This window comes from Notothenia rossii (assembly GCF_949606895.1).
Source record: "Notothenia rossii genome assembly, chromosome: 5".
Lineage (NCBI taxonomy): Eukaryota > Metazoa > Chordata > Actinopteri > Perciformes > Nototheniidae > Notothenia > Notothenia rossii.
In genome coordinates this window covers 70,249,721-70,274,507 of record NC_136903.1, presented here as the reverse complement: position 1 = coordinate 70,274,507, position 24,787 = coordinate 70,249,721, and the positions used below count along the sequence as shown (strand labels likewise).

The following is a 24,787-nucleotide window of genomic DNA, read 5'->3' as shown; positions in this document are numbered from 1 at the left end:
CTATAATCTCAAGCCTGTATATGGTACTGGCATAATTAATTATAAATCACCCAAAGAAACAACATCGTAAGAAAATGGTAGATACTGTTTCTCAGGGACAAAGGCCGACACAATTGCACCCTCACTGGCTTCAGTCAAACGCTGCATTGTAAAATAATGATATCAAAGCAAAAAATGAGTTTCACTTGGTTATGTAGTCAGTAGGCCTGTGGATTAAATGATTAAACCAAATTATTTCCATAGCTATTTAAATAGGTAAAAACCGACAACAAAACAAAATGTGGTGATTTTTATTTCCCATATTTTTTTTTATCATCTTTTTATTGTAATTTTCATATAAACAAAATTTATGGAAATGATGGCAGTATTAAAGTGAGACGGGCTTACCACCCCAACCCCTGATTATCTAGACAATGTTTAAGGCACAATATCTAGAAAAGGAAGAAGCCAGTTTCATGAAGTATTAATTTTCATGTGTTGTTTAGGTGAAATGAAAAGATTTCCAAAAGGGTCCCCAGGTCTTTCATCTCAGAGCCACTGACAGAAAAGTGTTTCAGAAGAAAACAGACGTGGAGTGCATATAGACTGTATTTTAAGTCCACTGCATCACTTTTTTATGCAATGGCTTATTATTAAATGTTTGCGTTGCTACTTTGAGACTGAATTGACAAATGGTCAATTAATTACTTTACTTAATGACATTGCGCTGTGTAGAAATAAATAATTTAACTAACAGATCATATTTAACCAGATGGTGAAACCATTTCATGCAATGCCTTGAAATCAAGTGTTTCTTCTTGTGCATTGATATCATGAATCATAAACTAGGAGATGGAGAGACTCTAAAAATACACATGTAAACACAACCTCACACATCTCCTCAATGCTGCGTGCGATGCTAATGGCACCTTGGATACTGTCACCATGCCAACTCAGGGAGTCACCAGCAACAGACTTTCCTTGGTTACCGTCCCATTGGGCCAGCTTCCTTCTCCCTCTCTGAGCGAAGTGAGGTAGAAATGAAGCTCATCAATTAACAACACAGAACTGTAGTACAATCAAGCATTCAAATTCAATTTAAATACATTTAACACCAAATATTACACTATATTTGACCAATTACTTTGAACTGGGAATAACCTGTTGTTTTGGCTAATACCAGTGAAGCTGTTAAGCAATTTGCCATTATTCCAGTGGTTTAAAACTGTTATCAGTGCCAAACCTTTTCATACCACACTGATGAAAAATTATAAATAAGCTAACACATTTTCTTACACTGATACATTATCCATCAAATATAGCAGTTCTTATCAAATCTGAATCTGCTGATTTCTTTTTACAAAGTTAAGTGTGACATTTCAGTCACGTTTCCTTATAGTTCACTTCCCATCTTTTATCAATGTGTCTGAAAGTAAATGTTCCCCATCTCTGTGCAGGTCATTTGGCGTGGTGCTGTGGGAGATGCTGACAGGAGAGGTGCCCTATAAGGACGTGGACTCCTCCGCTATCATCTGGGGAGTGGGCAACAACAGTCTCCATCTGCCTGTACCGGATAGCTGTCCAGAAAGCTTCAAACTGCTCCTCAGGCAATGCTGGTGAGTGGGGCGGCAGGAGGGAGGAGGGAGGAGGAGGGAGGAGGCAAAAGAGAGCTGGGGGGGGAGTTTGGAGTTTTAAGAAGGCTGAAAGAAGTCATTTGGGAAAGGCAAAAGAGAAGATACATTTAAAATAGAAGTAACTCTTTTCTCTTAAGCAAGAAAAGGAAATGTTTCTTGCATTTCTGACCAAACATTTCTCCAAATTGTCCACAGGAACTGCAAGCCAAGAAACAGGCCCTCCTTCCGACAGATTCTCCTGCATCTGGACATTGCTTCCGCAGATATCCTATCGACTCCCCAAGAAACCTACTTCCAAACTCAGGTAAGCTTCTTTTATGTCTTCCAACATTCCCAACTGAACTTGATGTCCAATTCAAGTGTGAAGTGAAATTTGCCATTGTTTTTTTTTAAATGTTTTTATCAGTAGCTGTTTAGACAATGAAGATAAAATAGAGAGAAATAGCAAATTGAAGAAAACAGCTCTTTACTATCTCAGACCCTGTACAATTTAGGGTAAATATAATCGTGATACTCATTTTCTCAGGTCACAGTATTCTTTTCCAAATAAGTAGACATCAGATGAGGTGCACATGAGCTCCGTTTCTCATAATAGCCAACCCCCTATCAACAGCAGCCAATATCTCCAATAGTCATTTTGCTGTAAAACAACTACCATTTGTTTCCAATCCGCTGCAGTAACCAGCAGCACTGCAGCGGCACCGGGGGCCCGGGGCCCCTCGGGACCACACTAATAACACCTGTCCTTTCAATCACAACATAATATTGTGGGCATCTTGGTCTTTGTTCTTTGTCACACGTTAAGCCTTTTTCGACCTCCCATCATATGAAAGCACGATGGTGAAGGTCTCCGTGATGTGGAAGGAGGGTGTGTCTCTGACAGGGTGGGGGATGGGAAGGTAATGACAAATATGTCGGACCAATGCAAACCCAAACAAATGAAGGACAAGAGCAAAGTATAATTGTGTGGAAGATGTGTCTTTACTCAGCCATGCAGAGCCTCAGATCCATTTATAACCCGAGCATTAGACACACTGGTGCACAGAAACACACAAAATGAATATGATTTAATTTCCTGCTAGCAGCTCCCCATTGCCTCCTCCTCCTCCTCCTCCTCCTCCTCCTTTTTATATCTTACGATGCAAAATACAAACCTCTTTCGCTCTCTCCACTTATCTTTGATCCTTTATTTCTCCCTGTGCCCCTTCCCCCCCTGCTTCAACCATGCCCAGATTCTCTCCTCTCTGTCCCATAATGGATTCTTCTTGTGACGTTAGAAAGAAGTATTTGCTGCTGGAGTGTATTGATTGCTTTAATGGTAGGGCGCAGAGAGCAAAGAGAGAGGAGAACGAGGGGACTGGAGACATGGAAGAGCGCACACGAGTCCATTAGCTTAATAAGAAGAGCATCAGTCATGCACGGACAGAAACACACACATGTGGCACACGCACACACATGTGGCACACGCATGTACGGGCACACGCTCGTAAATCAGACTTCTTTTGTCCTTTGATATGACAGGTATCAGATAACAGCTGCCACGCTCTACTTTGTACAAGAAGATGCTCACACTGCATCTTTTTGGTGCTCATGTCACATCATGTTCACTTTCCCTGTGTATTGATCATCATCTGACAGCTTAATGGTTTTGTTATCAATGATACACAAAGCCTTAATCGCTCTGCAAATTAAGAGCTTTTTTACTTGATGAGAGTGCGATAAAATGTATTCTCATTATTTATGTTGTTTTTTTAAATATTTGTACTCAACTAAAGTCTTATTTTATTATCACTATAGCAATTAGAACCAGATGATCCGAAAGTGTAGCAGCTGGAAAGATCAAGCTGCAGAAATACATTATCTAGATTTAAGATGAAGCAGGCACTTGCTTGGTGTCCTGCTGTATTTCCCCAAGCAGCTACATGGTGAGGGTAAATATAGAACTGGTAGTAGAAATATTAATCATAGCATTTGTGGCGTGAACAGTAATATAAGTTGTGGTTTAACATTCATCTGACCCGTTCTATGTGTTTTTGTACCTGTAATAGTGCAATATTCGATACCTGCTCTGATGCATGTGTGTATGTGCTTCACCAGGTGGCATGGAGAGATGAGGTGAGGCACCACTTTGAGCAGATCAAGTCTGAGGGGACGTGTATTCACAGGCTGGACGAGGAGCTGATCAAACGACGCAGAGAAGAACTCAGGTTAGCAAAAGAATAACAGTAAACGGAAAGAGGATGAACTTCTAAAGAGGAATACAGATGTTGAGATATATATACCACTTACAAAGTCATAAGCAAAAGCTAACTATTTAAAACTCCATACTTCTGTTTTCTTTGCATTAAAGTCTTTCTCCACATTTTCCTCTCCACACAGACATGCCCTGGACATCCGGGAGCACTACGAGAGGAAATTGGAGAGAGCCAACAATCTCTACATGGAGCTCAACGCCATCATGCTGCAGCTGGAGATCAAAGAGAAAGAACTGCACAAGTATGAAAACTGCCATCAATTTATAGGGCCTATAAAACGTATTCATCCCCTTGGAGGTTTTTATGTTTGATTGTTTCAGGGCATTGAATCAAACTGAATTTAATGGGGCTTTTGACCCTTTAATGTCAAAGTGAATCCATTCTCTACAAAATGCTTTGAAATACTCAAAACATAGTTATAACAAAAAGCAGTGTTTCTAGGCCTCTATCAGTTTTCCTTATCTGGACAATACATTGTTTTGTCAGGTTGCACTGTGATCACTTTCTTAAGTATAGCCAAAGTTATTGTTTAGAAATCACATAAACCAATGGTAGTATACTGTAGTCATTTTTTCACAATAGGAAAACTAGGGTTGTTCATATTGAAATTATTTGTACGAATAGCTTTATCCACTTGGTTAAGCAGTGTTTTGTAATGAAAGAGCTGGGAAAGGTCATCTGTAATGTGCAGTGAAGGGCCATTACGTCCAGCCACACAGGGCCACTGCATGTAACAAAGTGCTCTATTATTATTATGCCCTGCTGAGTATCCATTGCCATCCATTTAACAAGCATTGGCTTTGTGTTTGAATCAGGAGGGAGCAGTCACTAGACAAGAAGTACCCGGGCTGCTTCAAGCACCAGAGCTCCAGACAGTCGGCCTCCTCCAACTCCATGGAGAAGCTCATGAAGAAACGCAACGTACCGCAGAAGCTGCCCTCTCACAGCAAGAGGTGAGACACCGGGGAGTTTCTGAAGCCACCATAGTCTTTTGAATATTATGTTAACCCCAAGACAATACATTGATCCTGCTGTCTGTATACAAAGTGGGTCATTGATTATTCTTTTGTGCCCCTACACCTTCATTGTCCAGAAACTATTTAAATCCCACCATTCAAATGTGTGAAATGCATGCAGTAATTACACAGTTTAAAAAGTCAACAAACACATAATGTACCGCTATTTAATTAATGTTTTCAAAAAAACTACTGTTCCCTGCTGTTATACATAAGTATTTAGTATTTGCATATTTTGTAGGGATTTGGGGCCAAAGACAGGTTGGGTGAGATGGAAAGTAATAACTAAGGAAATGTTTTAACAATAACAGACATTCAGAATACTACCACCCCTATCCTTCCATGTATCTGGATCTCCCTTTTTAAATGTATTATTCTGTTCCTGTCCTTTTCAGGCCTGACCTATTAAAGTCAGAGGTCATCCTCCCCAAACTGGACTCTTCCATGACGCAGGTTACGATCCCCAACAAGGGCTCCACCTCGCCCGGTCGCTCACGGCGAGGAAAGCCCCGCTACAGGAAGGCCGGGAAAGGCAGCAGCGGGGACTTGGCTCAGCTGAAAGCCACTCTCTCCTCTTCATTAGCCATGGTCAACTGCACCTCATCTGTGCCTAGCAGCAAGCAGCACTTAGACCCCAGTGCAGCTCTCAGGGGGCTGCAGCATGACTTGCTGCTCAAGAAGATGTACTCCTCAAGCCCGGACCTCATTTCAACCACGATGGAGGCTGAGGACCGGAGGAAGGGCCAGGTCCGGACGGGGCTGGACAGAGTGGGCAGCCAGAGCGCCTCAGCCGGGCTGGGGGAGAGCAGAAGGACTGAAGGGACTGAGGAGGGGCCGGATGTGGGTCTAGGGACTGATGACCTGGCAGGAACCCCTCCACGCAGTGACACGCCCAGCGAGGATGCAGCTTCCATCCCTTTCTCCAGTAGCCCCGAGTCACCATGTGGCAGGGGGGCCGCGGCGGGGAGGGCGCCCGTGCTCGGGAACCCCCGGGTTTCGCACGAGGGTGAGGAAAAGGAAGAAGGGACAGTGATCACACGCTCACCCAGAAGTCAACGCCTCACTCCTGCAGCACTGCTTTACAGGGCAGCCGTCACACGCAGTCAGGTGAGCAGGCATTGTCTGAGGATGCAGTTGGACAGAGTGATGTCTTAGTGTGAGCCAGCCCTGAATCTTTTTAAGGGGGCAAAGATTAATTGGCAGTGAGAGGCATTGGTGACATTAGGATTTCATTTGTTGCCACATAAGACAAAACATTTCCCTTTTCTTATTGTCTCTTGGCTGCTTCACGGGTACAGAGCAGCATCATTAGAGGTGCTATGCTATGATGACTGACACTGATGAAGTACAGATAATATAAAAACATTTTGATTCTAGTCGGCCAAAATAATGATCTTGTCTCTATTTATTACAATCCTTTTTTCTTCTTTTATAGATGCCATGTTGCAAATAAAGATAACACTCAAAAAACCCACTAAATAGGATGCAAGTATTTAATTAAAGTGGTTAATTATTGCTTCCTGAGCATTTGTCCGTTGCTAATTCCACTTCTGGTTTAATATGCATAAGCTACGGGTGTTTGTATGTTTCACAAATTAATTATGTGTGATAAATATGTAGAAGTAGTAAAAAGACATTGATGATTCATTAATCCCGAAACTGTCAGTCACTTTGGCTTTACTGAAAGTGGCACCGTGCAGTTTGTACCCAGGGTGTCATCAGGGTGTCATCAGGGTCATATCCTACCAGATGGCTCAGGGATATTAGCAAGAATGAGGGAGATAAATGTGAATTGAAACATGAAAACACCAGAGTTTCATACATGCGGTTAATTTTCTCCAGAGACGTGGAGTGTCATCAGAGGAAGAGGAAGGAGAAGTGGACAGTGAAGTGGAGTTGCCAAGGAGACGGTAAGAGTTGTTAAACACATTGAATGTCATAATCGAAGACCTACTATTTTAAGATTTCCATCTGTGCCTCCATACAAAATTCACAAGTTACTCTTCCTAAAACATATCAGAAATTACATTTTTAAAGCCAGAATAAGCAACGAAACCTGTGTAACACATAGTATGTGAATTAGCAAAAACATTATGCAAGTGTAAAATATTCAGCAATAAGGTAATGGAAAATGTAGCCTAAGAGACAGGATTAAGATTTTAGCATATAATTACATTTATGTGATTGTTTAACATTAACACCCTCCTTTTTAGTATTTTTACTGAAGAAGGTTTAAATATGCTGTTGGTCAGTGTTTTTGGTTTACCATAATTGGTATTGTATTGTTATAATTATATTAAAATATATATGTTGTTGTACTCTTTTCTACATTTTCTCGACCCAGGCGTCCCCTGAGCATGACCAAGTGCCAGTCCCTGTCCACCTTCAGCTCAGAGAACTTGTCGGTGTCGGACGGTGAGGAGGGGAACACCACGGACCACTCCCACAGCGGCACACCGGACGTGGTCAGCACCAACACCGACGAGCGTCTGGACGACAAGAGCGATGACCTGCTCTCCCAGGGCTCAGAGATCCCCGCCGACCCGTCCGACCCGACCCAGCTGGGCTCCGACGGAATGTCTGAGAAAGAAGCTATTCTTCGCCAAGTCAAGACCCAGCTCGCTAGTAATGATCATAATTTTGAGGTAGGCCGCAAAGCGTGAATACAATGAGAATTTACAATATAGTCTGATATAAAGAGGAAGGCAATCGGTCAGAATCGGCTCTTGTAGTAGTAGTAGTAGTAAAAAGGTTTTGCTGTTCCAACCTTAAAGGTCACCTATTATGCAAAATCCACGTTTTCATGTATTTTATACATAAACATGTGTCCCCTCTGTGTAAAGATATTCTGAACATTTCAGGGAAAAAGATTTGCTCACTTTTTGTCCTGATCCATTTATTTTAAAACCTGTCTGAAAATGAGTTGATCAGATTTTGGCCACTTTACGTATGTCATAACGATTTGTTGGCTTGTGTAACCATTAGCCAATAACCAACCAAGTTAACCCCCCCCCCCCCCCCCCTTGAATCTCCTCCTAGAGCACCATTGTGTTCTTTTTAACCAAATATCTCGCAGAGGGGCGTGGGGAGTGGCTCCTTTATAGAAAGAGAATCAGCACTTTGGGGGTTTATGGGATGCTACAATGCACGATCTGTTTGGTATTTCGAGCCAAACGCTTCAGAGACATGTTTTGTATAAATCTGAGACCTATAATATATTGATGAAAAACAGTATAATAGGTGACCTTTAATGAATGATGTTTTTTGTTCAAACCAGGCCCTGTATGATGACTCGGACTGTGACAGTGCAGAGCTGGATCATTCAGGCAGCGCAGACCCAGCCCCAGCCCCAGCCCCAGTCCCAGTCACAGCCCCAGCCCCAGCCCCAGCCCCAGCCCCAGCCCCAGCCCCAGCCCCACCTCCGCCTCCAGCCAACTGGTGAAAATCCCCCTAAACCAACTCAAACTCCTGCAGATCCGGCCTGAGAATGTCTCTGTTATTCTAACAGACCTTCAAATGCATGAGTCATGATCAGGGACATTTCATTGACAGGAGATGAAGGTGCATCTCCGTCATCACAAGCAGGAAAACCAAACAAACCCCTGGTGAGTGTTCTCAAAACCCTGATATCGTTGGGGGTGAAAACATAAAATCCTATTTAATTTGAGATAAATGCGTCAGAGTTGTGTGAAACTGATTTGGGCCACGAGCAGAGCTGATGGCGCAACTGGCCCAGGATCAGCTCTGCAGTGGCCTCAGTCAAAGAAGCCATCCACACGACGGTCTAATTATGTCTCTTTCATCTTCCATGTCCGTTTGTATTTTTCTCTCCGTCATGAAAATGTGTCACGTTATATCACACCATGTAATGAGAACATGATAATAAGATCCTATCAGGGTGTCATGATCTTTAATGTTTATATTGTCAACGTCACTGGGACATACACTTATGTTGCTGCTTGCACTTATTTGATGAAATGTACTAATTTCCTCACGATCGTGTCATATTGCTTTCCTCTCAACACGTTATGCAATGACTAAGTTATTCTTATTTTACAGTGAATTTATTGACATTCTTAACAATGTTTACATTTTTCATTTATGTTTCCATTTTTTATTCATGTTTTTCGTCATGGGTTAAGTTATGTTTTTTACTCCTGTATTTTAATATCTATGTAAATATGTGATGTTGTAAAATGAACAAATTTTAAAAATGTGAGATTGTATAATTTAAAGGTGCTGATGTTTCTAATTAGGTGGCGCTACTCTATTTGAACCTCAGAAAGCTTTTGGTAGTAGAATGTACTGTAGCTGCTGTTCATGTCCGAGCATCGAAACACAGATAAAAGAGTCACATGTGAACAAAGAAAAAGCAATATGTCTGCTCTGGTGCAGTATGTCCTGTCACAGGTCAGAAGAACCACAGCTGAACTCATTCAGGGCAGATGGGCTTCTTTATTAGTATTTGAGTGTTTACTGTATTAACATGCAAAACCCTCTTGCCATCTAGGGGTGTATATAGCATCCGAAAAGCATGCTTGTGATAAAGTACTGGGAGCCTATTGGTCACTGTTTGACTCGTGTCATAATGAAATATTGGATCCATCCACAGAGAAAAAGATGCAACTAAAGACTGCAGATTTCTGGCAGACATTTTAAGACTCGAGGCATATGGATGACGGGGATACAAAACACAAATAGATCTCAGTGTAACTGGAAAATATTATTTTTATGGTTGTCTATTCCAACTCAGTTCTCATGGACTTGTGGCCACGCTGTTTGCAGTGTACCAGCACAGAAAAGAGATTAGGAGTTTTTCATACTTTGTCATCCTTTTTGATTCTAGTATTGTTTTAGTGAATAAATCACAACAACCACAGGCTTGTGTGGCATAAATGGAAAAATTACCTTTAACTTACACCTGCAATATATGGCCAATTTGACTTACTGCCTTCCCCTAATATAGCATTTTCAAATGGGGAAGTTTCAAAAACTCAATATATATGGTTTATCCATTTTTAGCACTGACATTGTCCTCACTAGCTGAATTTTGGCCAAAATATGGTAATTGTTTTACCTATGTGCAAGGGCTCTTCGATAACAGATAATGCGATACATATGACTCATGATTTGATGTACTTGTGTCCCTTGACAAGCCTTCTTGCATGCATGTGGTTCAATCTGAATGTACAACAGCACTGCAGCCTGTTCCATTAACTCATGACTGATCAGGTCCAACTCAATAAGCTAAAATTGGCAGCTTCCGTTTTTTAATCTGGTGTTTTAAGAGATTTTAAGATATTGTGCCCCCAAGATTTAATGATAGAAACCCTCCTGCAGGAGAAAATGTTGCCAAAAAGCAAAACTACTGCCCTCTAGTGTCTGAACTGTGGAGGTACTTGTTTTCCGTCATGCTGATATAAACAACCCTGTATGAACAAAAACGTTTGCTTTTTATATTATTGTAACTGTACAATAAATATATTTAAGAAACAGTTTTAAATAAAAATCAAACCTGTAAAATCTCAAATTGTGGGTTCAGTATCTTTCAGCGACAAAACACTCAAGACAGGTGGTGGTTTGAGCATTTAACATCTTTATTTCTGTATTTTTTAAACAATGTTGTGGCACCCAGGTCTACAGTCTCAAAAACGTGCACAAAAGTCTCTTTCCTGCAAATAAAAAATAAAATAATTGTCTGACTCGAGCAAAGCAAAGAGCAGGAAACTAGTGTTAACTCACAACCCTTTCTTTGTCTGGTTCCAGATCCTCATCACATCTAATAGAGAGTGTAGTCATTGTCCAGGAGTTAATCCCCCTTTGGTAGTTTAAAAAAAAATATTTCATCCATTTAAAACAAATATTCCAACATTTTTTTTAAGTATACATCAGTCTTTACAAAAAAAGCGAGGAGAACCCTCTGCTTCTGAACCCCAGTGCCAAGCCCAAATCCCCCAAAAACATCCCATCCCAGCAAAATATCAACATATGATCTCAGGACGAGGAGAGGGGGGGAAACATGAATGACATGTAGAGGAGATGACATGCGTAGAAATACATATCTGGAGAACTAATGAGTGTTAAAACTTTTCTCACTATAACCAAATACAAGTTTGTGACAGTGCATTGTATAGCTACGTTTTTTTAACTCATGTTACAAGCACTTCAAATTGAAAAGATGACAAAGGGGAAGAAAGAATGCTGTGTATAATTAAATGAAGTGTGGACATAAAATGGACAGAAAGACTTTGTGGAACTGGGTGAGAGAAGGGAGGGGCGTGTATATATAAACGGAGAGTAAAACAGTCTATTATTTTTTGTCTTCCTTTGAAAAGAAAAAAGACTGACTGTACACAACTAAATCTATATGCCTATTCAGAGTTTATCAACTCCACTCCTTTGTGATGGCGAGAGAAAAAAAAGGGGGAAGAGAGCGAGGGATTCATTAAAAAAAACTAAAGTCTTATAACAAATAATTAAAACCTCCAACTCGACTCAAAAAAGGGAATTAAAAACCTAGTACGATTCTTCTGACTAAAACCAAAACAAATGAAATAAATAATGAACTGAACTGAGTGGGTCAAATCAGTGTCAGTTGACATGATTTCAAATGACAAAAGAGGCAGCATAATATATAAACTCTTAAGTTGGTTAGTTGCATTGACTGTTTTGTGGTGGCCGATGATATAAAAGTGAGATTTAGTGCAGATGCAGTGTCGTACTAGTTGGCTGCCAGTCCTGTGGCCTCAGAGGAAAGCCTGGAGAGAGAGACACCCGGAGCAGGGAGGGGGGGGAAGAGAGAATAAGGCATGCAATCAGACAACATACATTTCATATACTGTACATTACGAGCATAAAATGCTTGATATGATGATTTTTTTTTAATAAAAGTTGTATTTAGTGTTCCTATACTAAGAAAAGTTGATTAGTTCTGTGAGATACTTGTTAATGATTACTTCTCTCATCCGACAGCTTTTTAGAGCTAAAACTGATACTTTATGGTTTAATGGACCAATGGTTAAGATAACATGTTAAGAAACACGCTTATTCACGTTCTTGCTGAAAATGGATAAGGTTGATAGCAGGTGGTCAGCTTAGTATAGCATTAATACATTAAAGTAGCTAGCCTGATTCTTTCAGGGTAAAAATGTAAAATAAATCACTAAACCCAACTTCCAGCACCTCCAATATTCACAATTTAACACATTGCAATCAGTTTGTACAGAGAAACAGTCTTGTCGTCACTGAGGTTGCCAGGCAACCAGCTGAGACTTCAGGAAGTCAGTGCTTCGGCCGAGAAACAGGCTGGCTTCAAAATGCAACTACTCACTATTAAATCCACTATAAAGTGGGTTCTCAAGTGTGGTGTTATCTTAATGTATAGTGAGAATTACAATAACATAGGACTTAATGTAAACATTTACAACAAATCAAGAAGTAAAACAAGAATCATGCATTGCGCTGAAGACGTGCAAGAGGAGAGAAATCTATTGAGGTCCGATAATGAGTTTTTATGTGAGAAGCGTAGAGCAACGGCCACAAAGTATTTAGGAATTTGGGTCACCCAAATGCTCTTTATAAAATTTGCAATGGCAAGTGTACTAGCATAAATGGTGAGTGGAGAGAAAGTGGTAATGATTTGAACACAGGCATTGTCTGACAACCCTTGTGAAACCACAATGTGTTTTACATTTCCATTTTGTAAGGATTTCACAAACAAGAGAAATACGTTGATTACGGATCTTAAGGGATGCTGTTAGCTCTCGACAGTCAGGTTAGCAGTTTCCAGTCTTAGTGTTAAGCTAAAGAAACGTCTTGCTACATTTTTACTGTACAGACATGAGGGATATTCATCCTTTCACCCAACTGTCAACAAGTTAGCATATTGGCATTTCAACTGTCAACGTTTTTATTTTAACAATAAGCTTAACTGGTTAGATGCATTTGCATTTATCACATCTACATAAAGATCTAAATAAAGGGTGGTTTGTTGCCTTTGATACCTGAGGGCATATTTACTTGGAATTGACATTGCAATTGCTTCTTACATAAGCTAACAAAAAAAAAATACACGTTATAACATCCAACAATAGTCACTTAAAATTCACTACAAGAAAACTATTCCAATAAATACAATGTGACATCTTAAAGAGAGCCGCTACCTGAGCAGAGCTTACACAAAGAGAGAAATGCTTCAGTAAAATATTTCACCGCCCATGCTAAGTCATTTAAAAATATAATGCACTCAACATGTCATTTCTTTAGGAGACAGGCTACAGATATTTATTTCATAAATATGGCAGCAACCATCTGTCTGGCTGTTAAATACTAGTGTGTGTGCATTTGTTTCGGTAGTAAGCGTGGCGTGGCACAGCCAGATACAAAAGCGAGTGCAGTTACAGACAACAGAGAGCATCGTCAGCACTTTAGTAGATGACTTGTGCTTCCTTGGTTAGTAAGGGGAGAGCCTTCGCCTTTTAGACTTGGATTTCAGCTCGGGGGTGATTTTGGGCTCAGCGGGTATTGGGTGAGAGGGGTTACTGGCCCCGCTGACAACATGGAGGGCCAGCAGAGGGAGGGGCTTGAGACTGAGGAGACTTGAGACACAGGCAGGAGAGCTGGGGAGCAGGGAATCAGTGGAGGAGGAAGAGGAGGAGGAGGAGGGAGGAGGAGGCGGCCCTGGAGCCAATAAGGACAGAGGGATGGAGGCTGAGGGGGGCACCACACAGGAGGAAGAGGAGGAGGAGGAAGAGATAGCAGCAGAGGAGGTGGTGGTAGTAGTAGTAGTAGTAGTAGTAGAGGTGGAGGGAGAGCACGGGCTGGTCTGCTCAGGGTTCAAGGAGGAGGAGGAGGAGGGAGGAGGTTTAGAGGACTCTACACTGTAGAAAGAGAGACAAGGAGAGAGGGACAACACAGTCGGGATGGGTCACAGGGCAGGCTGGTGATCAATGGGTGGGGGGGGATCGGTAGGAGGAGGGGTGAGGGAGGTGTGTGTGTGGGGGGGGGGTGTCACTCAGTGATGTGAAACGCCAAACTAAAAGTTTCATTAGAAATAAATGTGTGAATCCAAAAAGAAAAAAGGACATCTCTACTGGTGGATCGATGTTAAGCCAAGTGAAAAAGCACAACAGCAGACTGACAGAGCTGGCAACATCAAAGTGATGGTAAGCAGTGGTTAAAAAGAAATTGTAAAAAAATAGTGTATATGAATCATTGGAATTTGAACACAAATCCAACCTAAAAAAGCTAGGACAGCGTGTATTTTACTAGGGCTGTCCCGAATACCATTTTTCGGGCTCCGGATATTCGGTAGTAATCAGCAGCGAATATTCGGCCCGCACGTGTATTTCGCTGTATTCACGGCATTCATTTTGTTATTCTACAGTATTGTTGTTTTTTGTTATTTGTCAATGTAACCCAATTTGTGTTCTTTGAAATTGAAAAGGATATTGCATTGTGCTTGTTACTTTCGTTGCAGTTGTATACTGTAAGTGTAATTTGTAGGGCTGCCCCCCGTTTAGTCGAACAAAGGTTAGTCGGCCAAAGAGTCTTTGGTCGGTCAAGATTTAATTGTTCGTTGGTCGCCGAAAAAAACAACAACAAAAAACACGGAAACAGGAGGTGACAGTCAGTCACTTGTTTTCACGTCAGATAAGCTGATAGTTTTAACCATGTCAGGCGTAAAATCAAGAGCTTGGGATCATTTCGAAAAAGTAACAGACAACCCGAAGAAGGTGATATGCAAACTTTGCAAGCAAATATTCTCCTATCATTCATCAACTACAAACATGACTTATCACCTGAAACATGTAAGTACCGTTCAAGCCATTTGAAGATGGACGCTCTGCGGCTCTAGCCTTAATAAAAAGCCTGTTAGATAAAATGTATTGTCATATTATGGGCTATTAGGCTTAGTGTAAACTTAAATTAATGTGCATTTCTCTCTATAGGCTCATCCACTATACGTTGATAGGGCCACCGCATCTACCTCAACTTCGTCTTCGCAGCCGCCATTGAAACTCTCACAGACAACACTGGTTTTGAAGCCCCCTCTTTCCGAGAAACGGAAGAGAGACATCACTGACAAAATTGCAGATTTTGTGGCACTGGACATGAGACCTGTAAACATTGTCGAGGGGGAAGGGTTCAAACAGATGATGAAATTCATAGAACCGGGTTACACTGTACCCAAACGTGACACCGTAATGAACGCCATTAAAAACAAATATAACCCGACCAAACAGGTACTTTTGGAGAAACTTAAAGCCTTCACATCAGTCGGCTTTACTACTGACACATGGACCTCCAACCAAATGGATGGTTACATGACTGTGACGGCACACTTTATTTCCCAAAAATGGCAATTACATTCATTCGTGTTGGAGACTAAAGTGCTGGAGATGAGCCACACAGCTGCCAACATAGCAGAGCGACTCAGCGAAGTGATGAGGAGTTTGGGATTCCGCCAGAAAAGAGGGTCGCTGCGGTACACGACAATGCCGCTAATATGGTGTTGTGCGCTAAACAGCTATCTCAAAACCCGTCCTGGGGTAATGTCCAGGGAATTCGTTGTGCGGGGCACACCTTGCAGTTGGGCATAAACGCGGCTGTTAAATTAGATCCCATCTGCCAAGTGATTGCTGCTGCCAGACGCCTTGTGGGACACTTCAAAAAAAGTGCCAAGGCAACAGCAGCTCTCACTTTGAAACAGAAGCAACAGAATGTGGCCGAACACAAACTGATACAAGATGTGTCCACACGATGGAACTCCACTTATTCGATGCTGGAGCGTCTTCTGGAACAGAGATGTCCGGTTACAGCTCTGCTTTCAGAACCCAGGACCACCCACCGGTCTGACCGAGATCTGGTTCTCACAACTGCCCAATGGAGGACAGCGGAGGACATTGTCTCCGTGCTGAGGCCCATGATCACCCTCACCGAGCTGCTCTCACAAGATATAAACGCATCTCTGTCTGCTACGCTGCCGATGCTCGTCAACATGAAGAGGCGCCATTTGTTGAGTCGTGATGATGACAGCACGACCGTGAAGGCAGTTAAGAAAAAAAAAATCACAGAGGAAATCGACAAAAGGTGGGAGCTCACAGGGAGTCTGGAGGGCAGCATATATATTAAAGCTGCAGTCCTTGACCCACGGTTCAAGAGCTTGTCATTCCTCGATGCAGAGAAACGGGACGATGCATACACAACGGTGTCGGATCTGGCTGAGTTTATCTCCAGCAGAAGAAGCTACTGCTCAGGGAGAGGACAGCAGCGGCGCAGAGGAAAGTGAGCCTGCACCAAAGAGGCAAAGGGAAAAGCAGCAGGACATATCAATGCTGATGGCCTTTGATGAAGATCAACAGACGGAAGAAGAGAAATGTGATGGAAAATGAATGAGGAACGCTATCCCAAGCTTGCCAGAGCAGCTAAGCGCATCCACTCCATCCCTTCCACATCCACGCCATTGGAGCGCATATTTTCCAAAGCCGGCTTCATTGTGAGCAGGACACGGAGCTCACTTCTCCCGGACAACACAGACAAACTCGTGTTCTTGTCTCATAATATGAGAAGACTAAGATCGGAGGGAAACCCTGAAAGTCAGGTAGTGGCCTAGCCTAATATAACACCATAGTTTTGTAGTTTATAGTTTTCGTTCTTCGTTCGTTCAACTGAAGTGTTTAAGTTAAGTTTTGCGGTATATTTATAATTTTTGTTTGCATTCCGACCTCAGGAAAAAACTGAAAGTTTTATTTCCATGATGAGAATACTTCTTCGTAGGCCTGTTTACTTTTGCACTGATATTTAAATATTTAAGTTGGCTTGAGTCTATATTTATTTATTAGTTTATATAATTTATTTTTACATGTTTAAAAGAAACGAAAAATATAGTTTAAATTTAGTTTTTAACAGAAGACTGTTTTTGTTGGTTTTATAAAGTTATTGTGTTGGTTTTAAAAGTTCATAAGTTGTGTGATGTTGTTATATGGTGTGTTGTGTTGAAATAAATTAACAAAATGTTAAGACAGTCTCCTTGTTGATTTTTCCAACACATTCAGAATCATAATTTAATTACTTGCCGGTTGCGCGAAAAAGGCGGTTTGTCTCTGAGTGCGCTTTCATTCGCGCCAGTGGTCGATCAGTGGACGACCAGTGGCCTTACCTGACGACCAGTGGTCGACCAGGAACATTTTTGGTTGGGGCAGCCCTAGTAATTTGGCTATTTTGTATGGACATGCTTTTATTTTGAAGGAGAGTTAGCGCTGTTGACAGGAAGTTGTTGTTAACGGAGATATCTACATATAAAGACGGCGAAAGTAAACAATAACGTTTATGGTTAAGTGTTAGCCAGCCAGCCAGCCAGCCAGCCAGCCAGCCAGCCAGCCAGCCAGCCAGCCAGCCCCCCCCCCCAAAAGAGGCACAAGCTCTTACGTTGATATTGGAGATTTCAAATTAGAAAAAAACTAAATGGGGAAAAACAAACAAAACGAATAACGAAATTGAAACCCGAATAGTACTCCAACGAACGAATATTCGGGTATAGCCCTAGTGTTTACATACGATATTAAATAAACTATTTTATCCTCTTGTGGATTAGCATTGTGAGATATAATCAGGTAGATCAAGTAACTGTGGTTTTTCCTTTAACATTTATGGACTACAAATATGAACGTGGTAAATGATTAGTTAGTCAGTCGCTGGTAATAATTTGGTATTTGGTAAAAATATATTAAAAGATAATGATAGGGTAATTGTGTAATTTAAGAAGAAAAAAAAGCCTGCATGCCTGACACTGCTCAAGGCGGCTGTCCTACTGATGAACTCTGAAGCATGATGTTTTGAGTACCAGAAAGCAGTAGAACTCTTGTTACCCTTTTCCAACTAAATCTACAAAACAGGGATGGACTGTTACTGCGACACTCCCCTGCTCCAAGTATAAAGAAAATAAGCAGTGGCAGTAAATGGAAAGATAAAGTCGGGGCACAGCAGGAAACGCATCCAGCTGAGCAGCTGTTTCCGGCAACTAGGCTAACGTTCGCTACGGTAAACCAAATATCACTTCATCATGTAGATCACGTATGCAAAATATTTATTATTGGTCGTTTAAAAGCTATTTTAGTTGTTGGATACGTCAATTCATATAGTGTGGTCTAAATAGTCTTCTAATGAACATGGAAGGTGTTTGCTGCGAGTACAACTAATATGTCAACATCTGATTTTTTGTTTAACATAAGTGATGTCAGTCAAATGTTTTCTAAAAGGAAAAAAAACCTATTTCATAAATTAATGATTAACAATTAACTGATAAAACATTAAACTGGACAACTATTGGTTAAACTAATTGCTTATGATTTGTATCCCTAACACAAACTGAAGTGGCGCAGAAACTCAAAGTAAAACAGGCTAATGTAATGCTTGAACTTAAAAACCTGGGACTGATCGCTAACCTTGTTTGAGCCAACTATGTTATTGATGATCTTACCTGGCATTGATGAGGTACTCGGCCAGACTGATGCTGGCGGGAGAGCCTGTGATGGTGACCTGGCGGTCAGTCGATCCATCCACTGGATTTGCAATCTTGATCTGGGCGCCTGACATTTGCCTGATCTCGTTGATCTTTGCTCCTTGGCGGCCAATGATGCACCCAATCAGCTGTGGTTAAGAAGAGCAGGAGGGGTAAGTTATAGGAATAATAGAGTCTGAAAACACTATGGAGATGCCTTTTGATAAAGGTAGCAACTTGGATTTATGAAGCTTGAATAAAGCTTTATACACAAAATGTGGTTATTCACAATTATTCAGTTTCTTTTTTTTAAATTACCATCAAACAGTAAGGTTAGATAAATACAGCTGAATTGTGGATGAGAACATATGCCCTAACATGAACTGTTAAACATTTATAATGTTGTTTTAGAAGTACTCACATCATTTGGAATAGTCATCTCATGGGAACTGGTTTGAGCAGAAGCATCCATCCCTTTAAGACAAATAAACAAGAACATTTAATCAAAAAGGATTTAACCAAAACAGTCAATCAAAAATGTGCACTCAACAACTATAACATATTAAAGTCATTGTCATCCGTCCCCATTTCCTCTTATTTGGATTGTAGTGTTTTGTGATGCATTGCATGCCAATGGGATAGGTAAAATACCAATATAACACTTTCAACACAATGCAGTCTGATATGACCTTAACACAAAACAAGGTTTAGTCTTATCAATGTTTAAGCCTTGTTGGGCTGCATACCAGTGAATCCTTGGTTACTTTGTGCGATGGGGAAGGGGCTCTGCTGCATCGCCAGCTGGTGAAGTTTGGTGAGCTGTGGAGAGATAGCAGCAGAAGGAGACTGAGAGAGAAGGCAGTGAGGGAATGGAAAACACAGGAAGAGGGAAAAACAGAACACAACAAATAACAGTCGGTACGGAAAGCTACACTAAGAACAATTAGGAAACTGGTGTGTAAATATCTGATCCTCTGACAAAGCTCTACTCAGGTGTCTGAGCACCACTGTGTTTCATGGCTTATCTATGTGGGGTACCCAAGTGTTATTCCTCCAAAGTGCAGGCTGTATCAGCTGGTAATGCTTTCTGGGAGTCTTCAGGGCCAAGTCACAATACATAAGAGAAGCAGTTCTCAATATGCAGGTGTTTCCCTAATCATCACTAATACAAGTCCCGACTATGACCCGACCCCTGACAATTTGCACTGAGCATCACACTTTACCGGTCATCAGCTCTATAGCGGGAAGGGAGGATTTAAGGAAGAGACAACATGTTTGTGTCACTTAACTGAGATTAATAAAGAACTAATTGCATTAACCCGATTATATATATATATATATATGCGATATGATGCTTTAAATGATATCTGACTTGCTCTGTTGCTAATATTCAGTAACAATTAAGACTAATGATCTTCGGTCTATCACATCAAACAGCCCTGATAAAACTCTAAACGTCAAAGCGGGCAGACGACATGGTAATAATAAAGGGGGAAGAATCCCAACATATTTATCTGGGACAGCCTAATGAGGCACGTAGAACAAGACAGAACACAAGGAAAAGAAAAACAGGAAAGAGTGAGCAGCAGGAACAGATTATAATTCAAGGAACAGTGGAGAGTCAGGACCATTACAGAACAAATGTCAGTTTAATTCCCAACTGAATTTCATTCAAAATATGAACTGTACAAACAGTGCTGCTCCCTTTACGGTTACAAATGATGCAAATAGTAGATACAAAAATGTAATTAGGGTTGTTATAGTTGTATGCTGATAAATGAGAATTGGGTGGGTGGAAGAACATTTTGAAAGACAGCCGTGCTAATTATGGGTAGGAGTGGTCAAAATGTTTACTGCACTTACATCTGGCTGTGGAATCGCATGCTGTCCTTGTACAGCATATGCCTGAAAAAAATTACAAACGAAAAGGTTTCTTAGGCCCCACAGCTGATATTTCTGCTATACAACTCATGAAGACACAAAGACATCATTATTATCATCATCATCATCATCATCAAGCCTATTCCAAACCAATATCATTTAAGAATATCAACACATGTCTTGTCCAAAGTTTCTACTTTTTTGGAAAAAGATAAATCTTTGGAGACAAACTAGTGGATTTAAAGAAATCCAGGAGGGATTTAGTTATTTTGTAAAAAAATAATAAGGTTTTAGTCCAACAGGCACCCTCAATGCATTGTGGTTTGGACCAACAATGGTGGGAACTAGGTCACCACACTTCTGAATGCCAATGCTCAAAACAATTAAACAAATTATGAAGACACTAACAAGGAAGAATCTTTAACAAACTGCCTCTGGAGAAAATATGTTATGGTCACTAGACAACAACTAAAAAGGCATTACTTAAAATAATTAATGTTAGCGTTATTTTCCTCAAATGAGTAACAGAAGCACCTCTGGTTGCAAATGTGTTCTTATCTCAAAAACACAGCCACTCTACATAGTGTGGTTTGGCACAATTACATACACAATTATCAGAATGCATTTCATCACACATCAATATTTCTAAGGTCATAATATGAGTAAAAGTAGTAAAGCAATAAACTCCTTCAAAAATAAACGTAAATACATTTGAAAAAGGTGACACACTGTGTCGTATGTACCTGTCCGCCAGCGAAGATGACAGGGGATCCTGAAGGTTTGGGTCGGTAGGGGATAGTGACCCCCTTAGGGGGAGACTGTAGAGACAAAAAAAAAAAGGTAGATGTGTTATAATATTGGTACAAAAAACAACTACAAATTCTGTTGATCGGCTTGTGACCTTTCTGGTCCAAACCCAACACCGCAGCCAAAGGTCCAGGGATCATAATGTTTCACATCATTAATTTATAGGTCAACAGCTACCACTTTATTTGCTTCATAGCTTTCATGAGTCCACTTACCTCAAGCATGACCACACAGATCTGCTTCACACACTCAATTATCGACTGGGGAGTACCAGCGATGGTAATGGCTCGCTCTGTGGAGTTGGGGAGCATGTCTCCTGCCACTTGTACCTGAGCACCAGTTGACTGAAACACACAATTAGTAAGTAAAATGAGATCAGAAGTCTGTTGTGCATTTGTCTTAAATGTATTTCCTTCAATGGGTAAAAGGTGAAAGTCAGCTGATTAGAGCTTCAAAATGTTTGCATTACCTCTCGGATTTCCTTGATCTTGCAGCCACCCTTCCCAATGAGGGAGCCACACTGGCTGGCAGGCACCACAATGCGTAGGGTCACTGGGGGCTTGCTGGTAGCTGTGCTGTTTGTCATTGAGCTGCTTATGTCCTGGGAATAAATAGAAGGGTTGAACTAGTTTGAGTTTGAGCTAGTTGCAGCTGAACAGTTAATCCATGAGTCAGCAAAAATGTTGACCTACCTCTTCCAGCTTTTCAATGATCATAGAGAATGCTTTAAAGATGGCGGTGGTTGGACCTGCTAAAGTAATGATCCTCTCAGGACAATTGCCCTCAGAGATATTGATGCGAGCCCCGCTCTATAAACAAATAGAAAGCAAGGAATTAAAAGACATCCTATTGTAAAAGCCACACATACACACACGCGAATCAAAGATCTCACCTCTTCTCTCATCTTCTTCACAGATTCACCTTTCTATAAGCAGAGAACAAAAGTCAGACTCAGTCAATATCAGTAAATGGAATAAAACAACACATATTCAAATGATAGAAAATATAAATAGCAGTTATATTAAACAGAACCTTACCTTTCCAATAATACTTCCGACTTCCTAAAATAGAAAAAGAGATAACGATTAATTCGGCTCATTAATCATCTGGAGTCAGACTCATCTTAGCTCTTTCGCTACAGCTTGCCAATTTGATCAGGCAAAAAGAATCCTTCAATAACTTAGGTTTTATGGTTTCACAACACTTTGACAAGAAGAACAGGTGTCATTGTAAGAACTGTAAACAGCCTGATCCGCCATGAATTCTCCAGCTCTCCTTCACAGGCAGTTTGTGTTTGTCCCACGCTTGCTCAAGATGGTGCTGTTGACCAAAGAGAGACCCAGGATGGAGAAGCCCACAGTGCTATACGGCTGATAATGCCTTGCTAGTGCCTCTTTTAAGATGCGGAAAAACTAGCAGAGCTTTCAAAAAGGATATTTTCTGGACTCATGCAATTTTTGAATATACACAGTATAAGCTGACATGTCAGAGAGACTTTGGGCAGCCACTTCTTGCCTTATTTTAGCATTTGAAACCATAACAACAACAGGCCACTGTGGGACTCAAAGATGCAACACGTGTGTGGCTATACGGCTGTTGTGAAAGCCGGACGGATTAGTTGAAACAGCAAATGGAATGTCGTGGCTCCTGGTTGCTCATTTTTACCAAGTGTATTATGTAGAAAAGGTTGTTCATATGACCATTTTATTTTTCAAACCGCTCTGGCATTATTCAGAGACGAATGAAGGAGAGGATGATGATTTTAACTTCACTCAGTAAAATAAGTCAGAAATCTTGATATACAGAAATCATAGCAAAGAGGAACAATTAATATTTTAGGTAAATGGATTCAATTTTGAATACAACAAATTTAGAGATGAGACAATCGGTCTCCTTTGTGAAAGCTCAAACACAGGAACATGCCAAAACAGCACTCCACACTATTCTTGGTGATACAGGATGCCGTCACCAAGTCAATACCCTTGCTCATCACATCAAAGAGCTGCCCTTTATTCCCCTGGTATCTCACATTACCATAAATATAACGTCATAGATTACTACAGTGCCGACACCAGCATCTGATGGGTGGCCTCACCTTGCCGTGCATGAGCAGCCTTATGGTAAGGGTGACATTGAGGCCTCCTTCAATCACACCGGAGTCCATAACTGCAACCTGGGGGTCTGTGCAGAACTGGGGACTTTGGTCACCGAGTTCGATCTAAAAAGGGCATAGCAGACAAGCAATGATATACCACATCATGTGCACTTACAGAATTATCTAAGAAGAACAAGAAAAAATATGGATGCAATTTAAGATAAGAGTAAGGAATTTGGTGTGCTTGTAATTTCAGCATTAGCATTCACTACATCAACATGGACACCCATGGTGAGTTAATAGTCCACATCTTAGCTTTGTCTAATATACAATTTTCTGACCCCTTGAGATTTTGTAATACTTTTCAGAATTTCAGATTATGTTGTTGGATAAAGATATCTCATTAAAATGGGGAAATATTTAAATATCAGCATAACACAAAGAATGTAAAGGCCCATTAAGCCCATATATCTGCCCTCAAACTAAAAAATGCAAACACCAGACCATGAAACATACTTAGGCTAAATGTGTAACATTAAACGTCAAATGTGCAAATATGTGATGATTATACCTGGTATTCCATTAGACAAATTGCTCCTTAATAAACCTATTCAAAGAGAAAATGGTAAATCTGTGTCACAGCTCATGCTAATGAAAGTGATGCGTACTATCATTAATCATGATTAAATAGCTTAGGACTCACTTTTACTGTGCCAACTACACGCTGTTCGTTTGCTGCATTTATTTTCAAACATCTGAGGAGTGCTCCGACCCAAATGATCTAACTCAAAACACCAAATATTGAAATTAATCCATCTCCATGCTACTGCTTGGATGCTAACGATGTCTTCATCATTAGCGATGAATCAAGTGTGTCAACAGAAGTGCGATTGATTTACCCCCCACGCTGTAGTTAAACACATTTCGTAATATCCTTAAATAAGTATGTTTACGTGAACAGCAGACATTTAAATGCATACTTAGCATGTGTTGTTTAGGTTAAAGTAAGTCCATTAACTATTCTTGTTAAGTCTGTTAGCCATTTAGCATGCTGGAAAATGAATGGGGCATGCGTGCGCTACTTAGCAAAGCTAGCTAGTTAGCTTAATTAGCCAATGTTATTAATAGCTGTCCAAATATCGGACGCTTTCGTTACATGGAAGCTAGTTGCCCTGTGGATCAAAGGCAGGCACCATAGACTAAACAGGAGATTAGACTAACATCAAAATCAAACTCCTCCGTGGTTAGCTAAGCTAGCCGGATCATACGGAGACTGCGTGCTCATCACCGTGCGGCCTGTTAGCATGTTGGAGAAGCAGCCCGTAGCTACTGGGCGCGATTTCTTTCCGCTACTTCAGATCATAACAGAAATATAAGAACAGCACAGTTGAATAAAACTTACCTGATTCGAGTGATGGTACGTGACCGGGGGGAGGGTTGGGGTTGTAAGGGTAGAAGGGGAGAGGTTCGGGTGGGTAGAAACCCGGGGGAGAGTTTAGAAAGGACTCGGGGAAGAGTGATGATGTGAGATCGAGCTCCACTCCTTTGCACAAAGACAACACAATTATAACCTCTGAACTTTCCCCTATCAGCCAACCAAAACCCCCCTCCGCAGTGTG

At 41.0% G+C, this 24,787-nt stretch overlaps 2 protein-coding genes across 7 annotated transcripts in view; one reads left to right on the top strand and one right to left on the bottom strand.

The window, feature by feature from the left end:
• Positions 1–10,834, top strand: part of LOC307039747 (mitogen-activated protein kinase kinase kinase 12-like) — a 26,681-nt gene extending 15,847 nt beyond the window's left edge. For both annotated transcript variants that reach the window (XM_079682111.1, XM_079682110.1), the window contains exons 6-14: positions 1,437–1,595; positions 1,809–1,917; positions 3,711–3,820; positions 3,993–4,109; positions 4,684–4,821; positions 5,280–5,991; positions 6,727–6,794; positions 7,229–7,529; positions 8,162–10,834. In XM_079682111.1, coding sequence (XP_079538237.1) covers positions 1,437–1,595; positions 1,809–1,917; positions 3,711–3,820; positions 3,993–4,109; positions 4,684–4,821; positions 5,280–5,991; positions 6,727–6,794; positions 7,229–7,529; positions 8,162–8,326 — 1,879 coding nt within the window. In that variant the 3' untranslated portion in view covers positions 8,327–10,834. The remainder of the gene's footprint in view (positions 1–1,436; positions 1,596–1,808; positions 1,918–3,710; positions 3,821–3,992; positions 4,110–4,683; positions 4,822–5,279; positions 5,992–6,726; positions 6,795–7,228; positions 7,530–8,161) is intronic.
• Positions 10,461–24,787, bottom strand: LOC307039750 (poly(rC)-binding protein 2-like). Of its 5 annotated transcripts, none has more exons than XM_079682117.1 (15): positions 24,571–24,785; positions 23,872–23,953; positions 23,740–23,775; positions 23,169–23,291; positions 22,111–22,134; positions 21,966–21,998; positions 21,766–21,882; positions 21,543–21,674; positions 21,289–21,417; positions 21,010–21,084; positions 20,249–20,290; positions 19,132–19,204; positions 18,807–18,859; positions 18,365–18,534; positions 11,649–13,763 (listed from the first exon to the last, which is right to left on the bottom strand). In XM_079682117.1, exons 3-15 carry the CDS (start codon positions 23,749–23,751, stop codon positions 13,337–13,339), a joined length of 1,410 nt encoding a protein of 469 aa, XP_079538243.1. In that variant the 5' UTR covers positions 23,752–23,775; positions 23,872–23,953; positions 24,571–24,785; the 3' UTR covers positions 11,649–13,336. The 5 variants fall into 5 exon arrangements, with proteins under 5 accessions (XP_079538246.1, XP_079538243.1, XP_079538244.1 ...); XM_079682118.1 differs by having other exon boundaries at positions 23,872–23,949; XM_079682120.1 differs by lacking the exons at positions 11,649–13,763; positions 23,872–23,953 and adding an exon at positions 10,461–11,642 and having other exon boundaries at positions 24,571–24,749.

Bases quoted from the DNA above. Each gene is read 5' to 3' on its own strand.
- LOC307039750 (XM_079682117.1), bottom strand. The intron at 21,418-21,542 runs GTAATGCAAACA...TGTGTGTTTCAG, and splicing joins AGATCAAGGAAATCCGAGAG to TCAACTGGTGCTCAGGTACA. The intron at 19,205-20,248 runs GTAAGTGCAGTA...ATCTCTCCACAG, and splicing joins ATGCGATTCCACAGCCAGAT to CTCACCAAACTTCACCAGCT.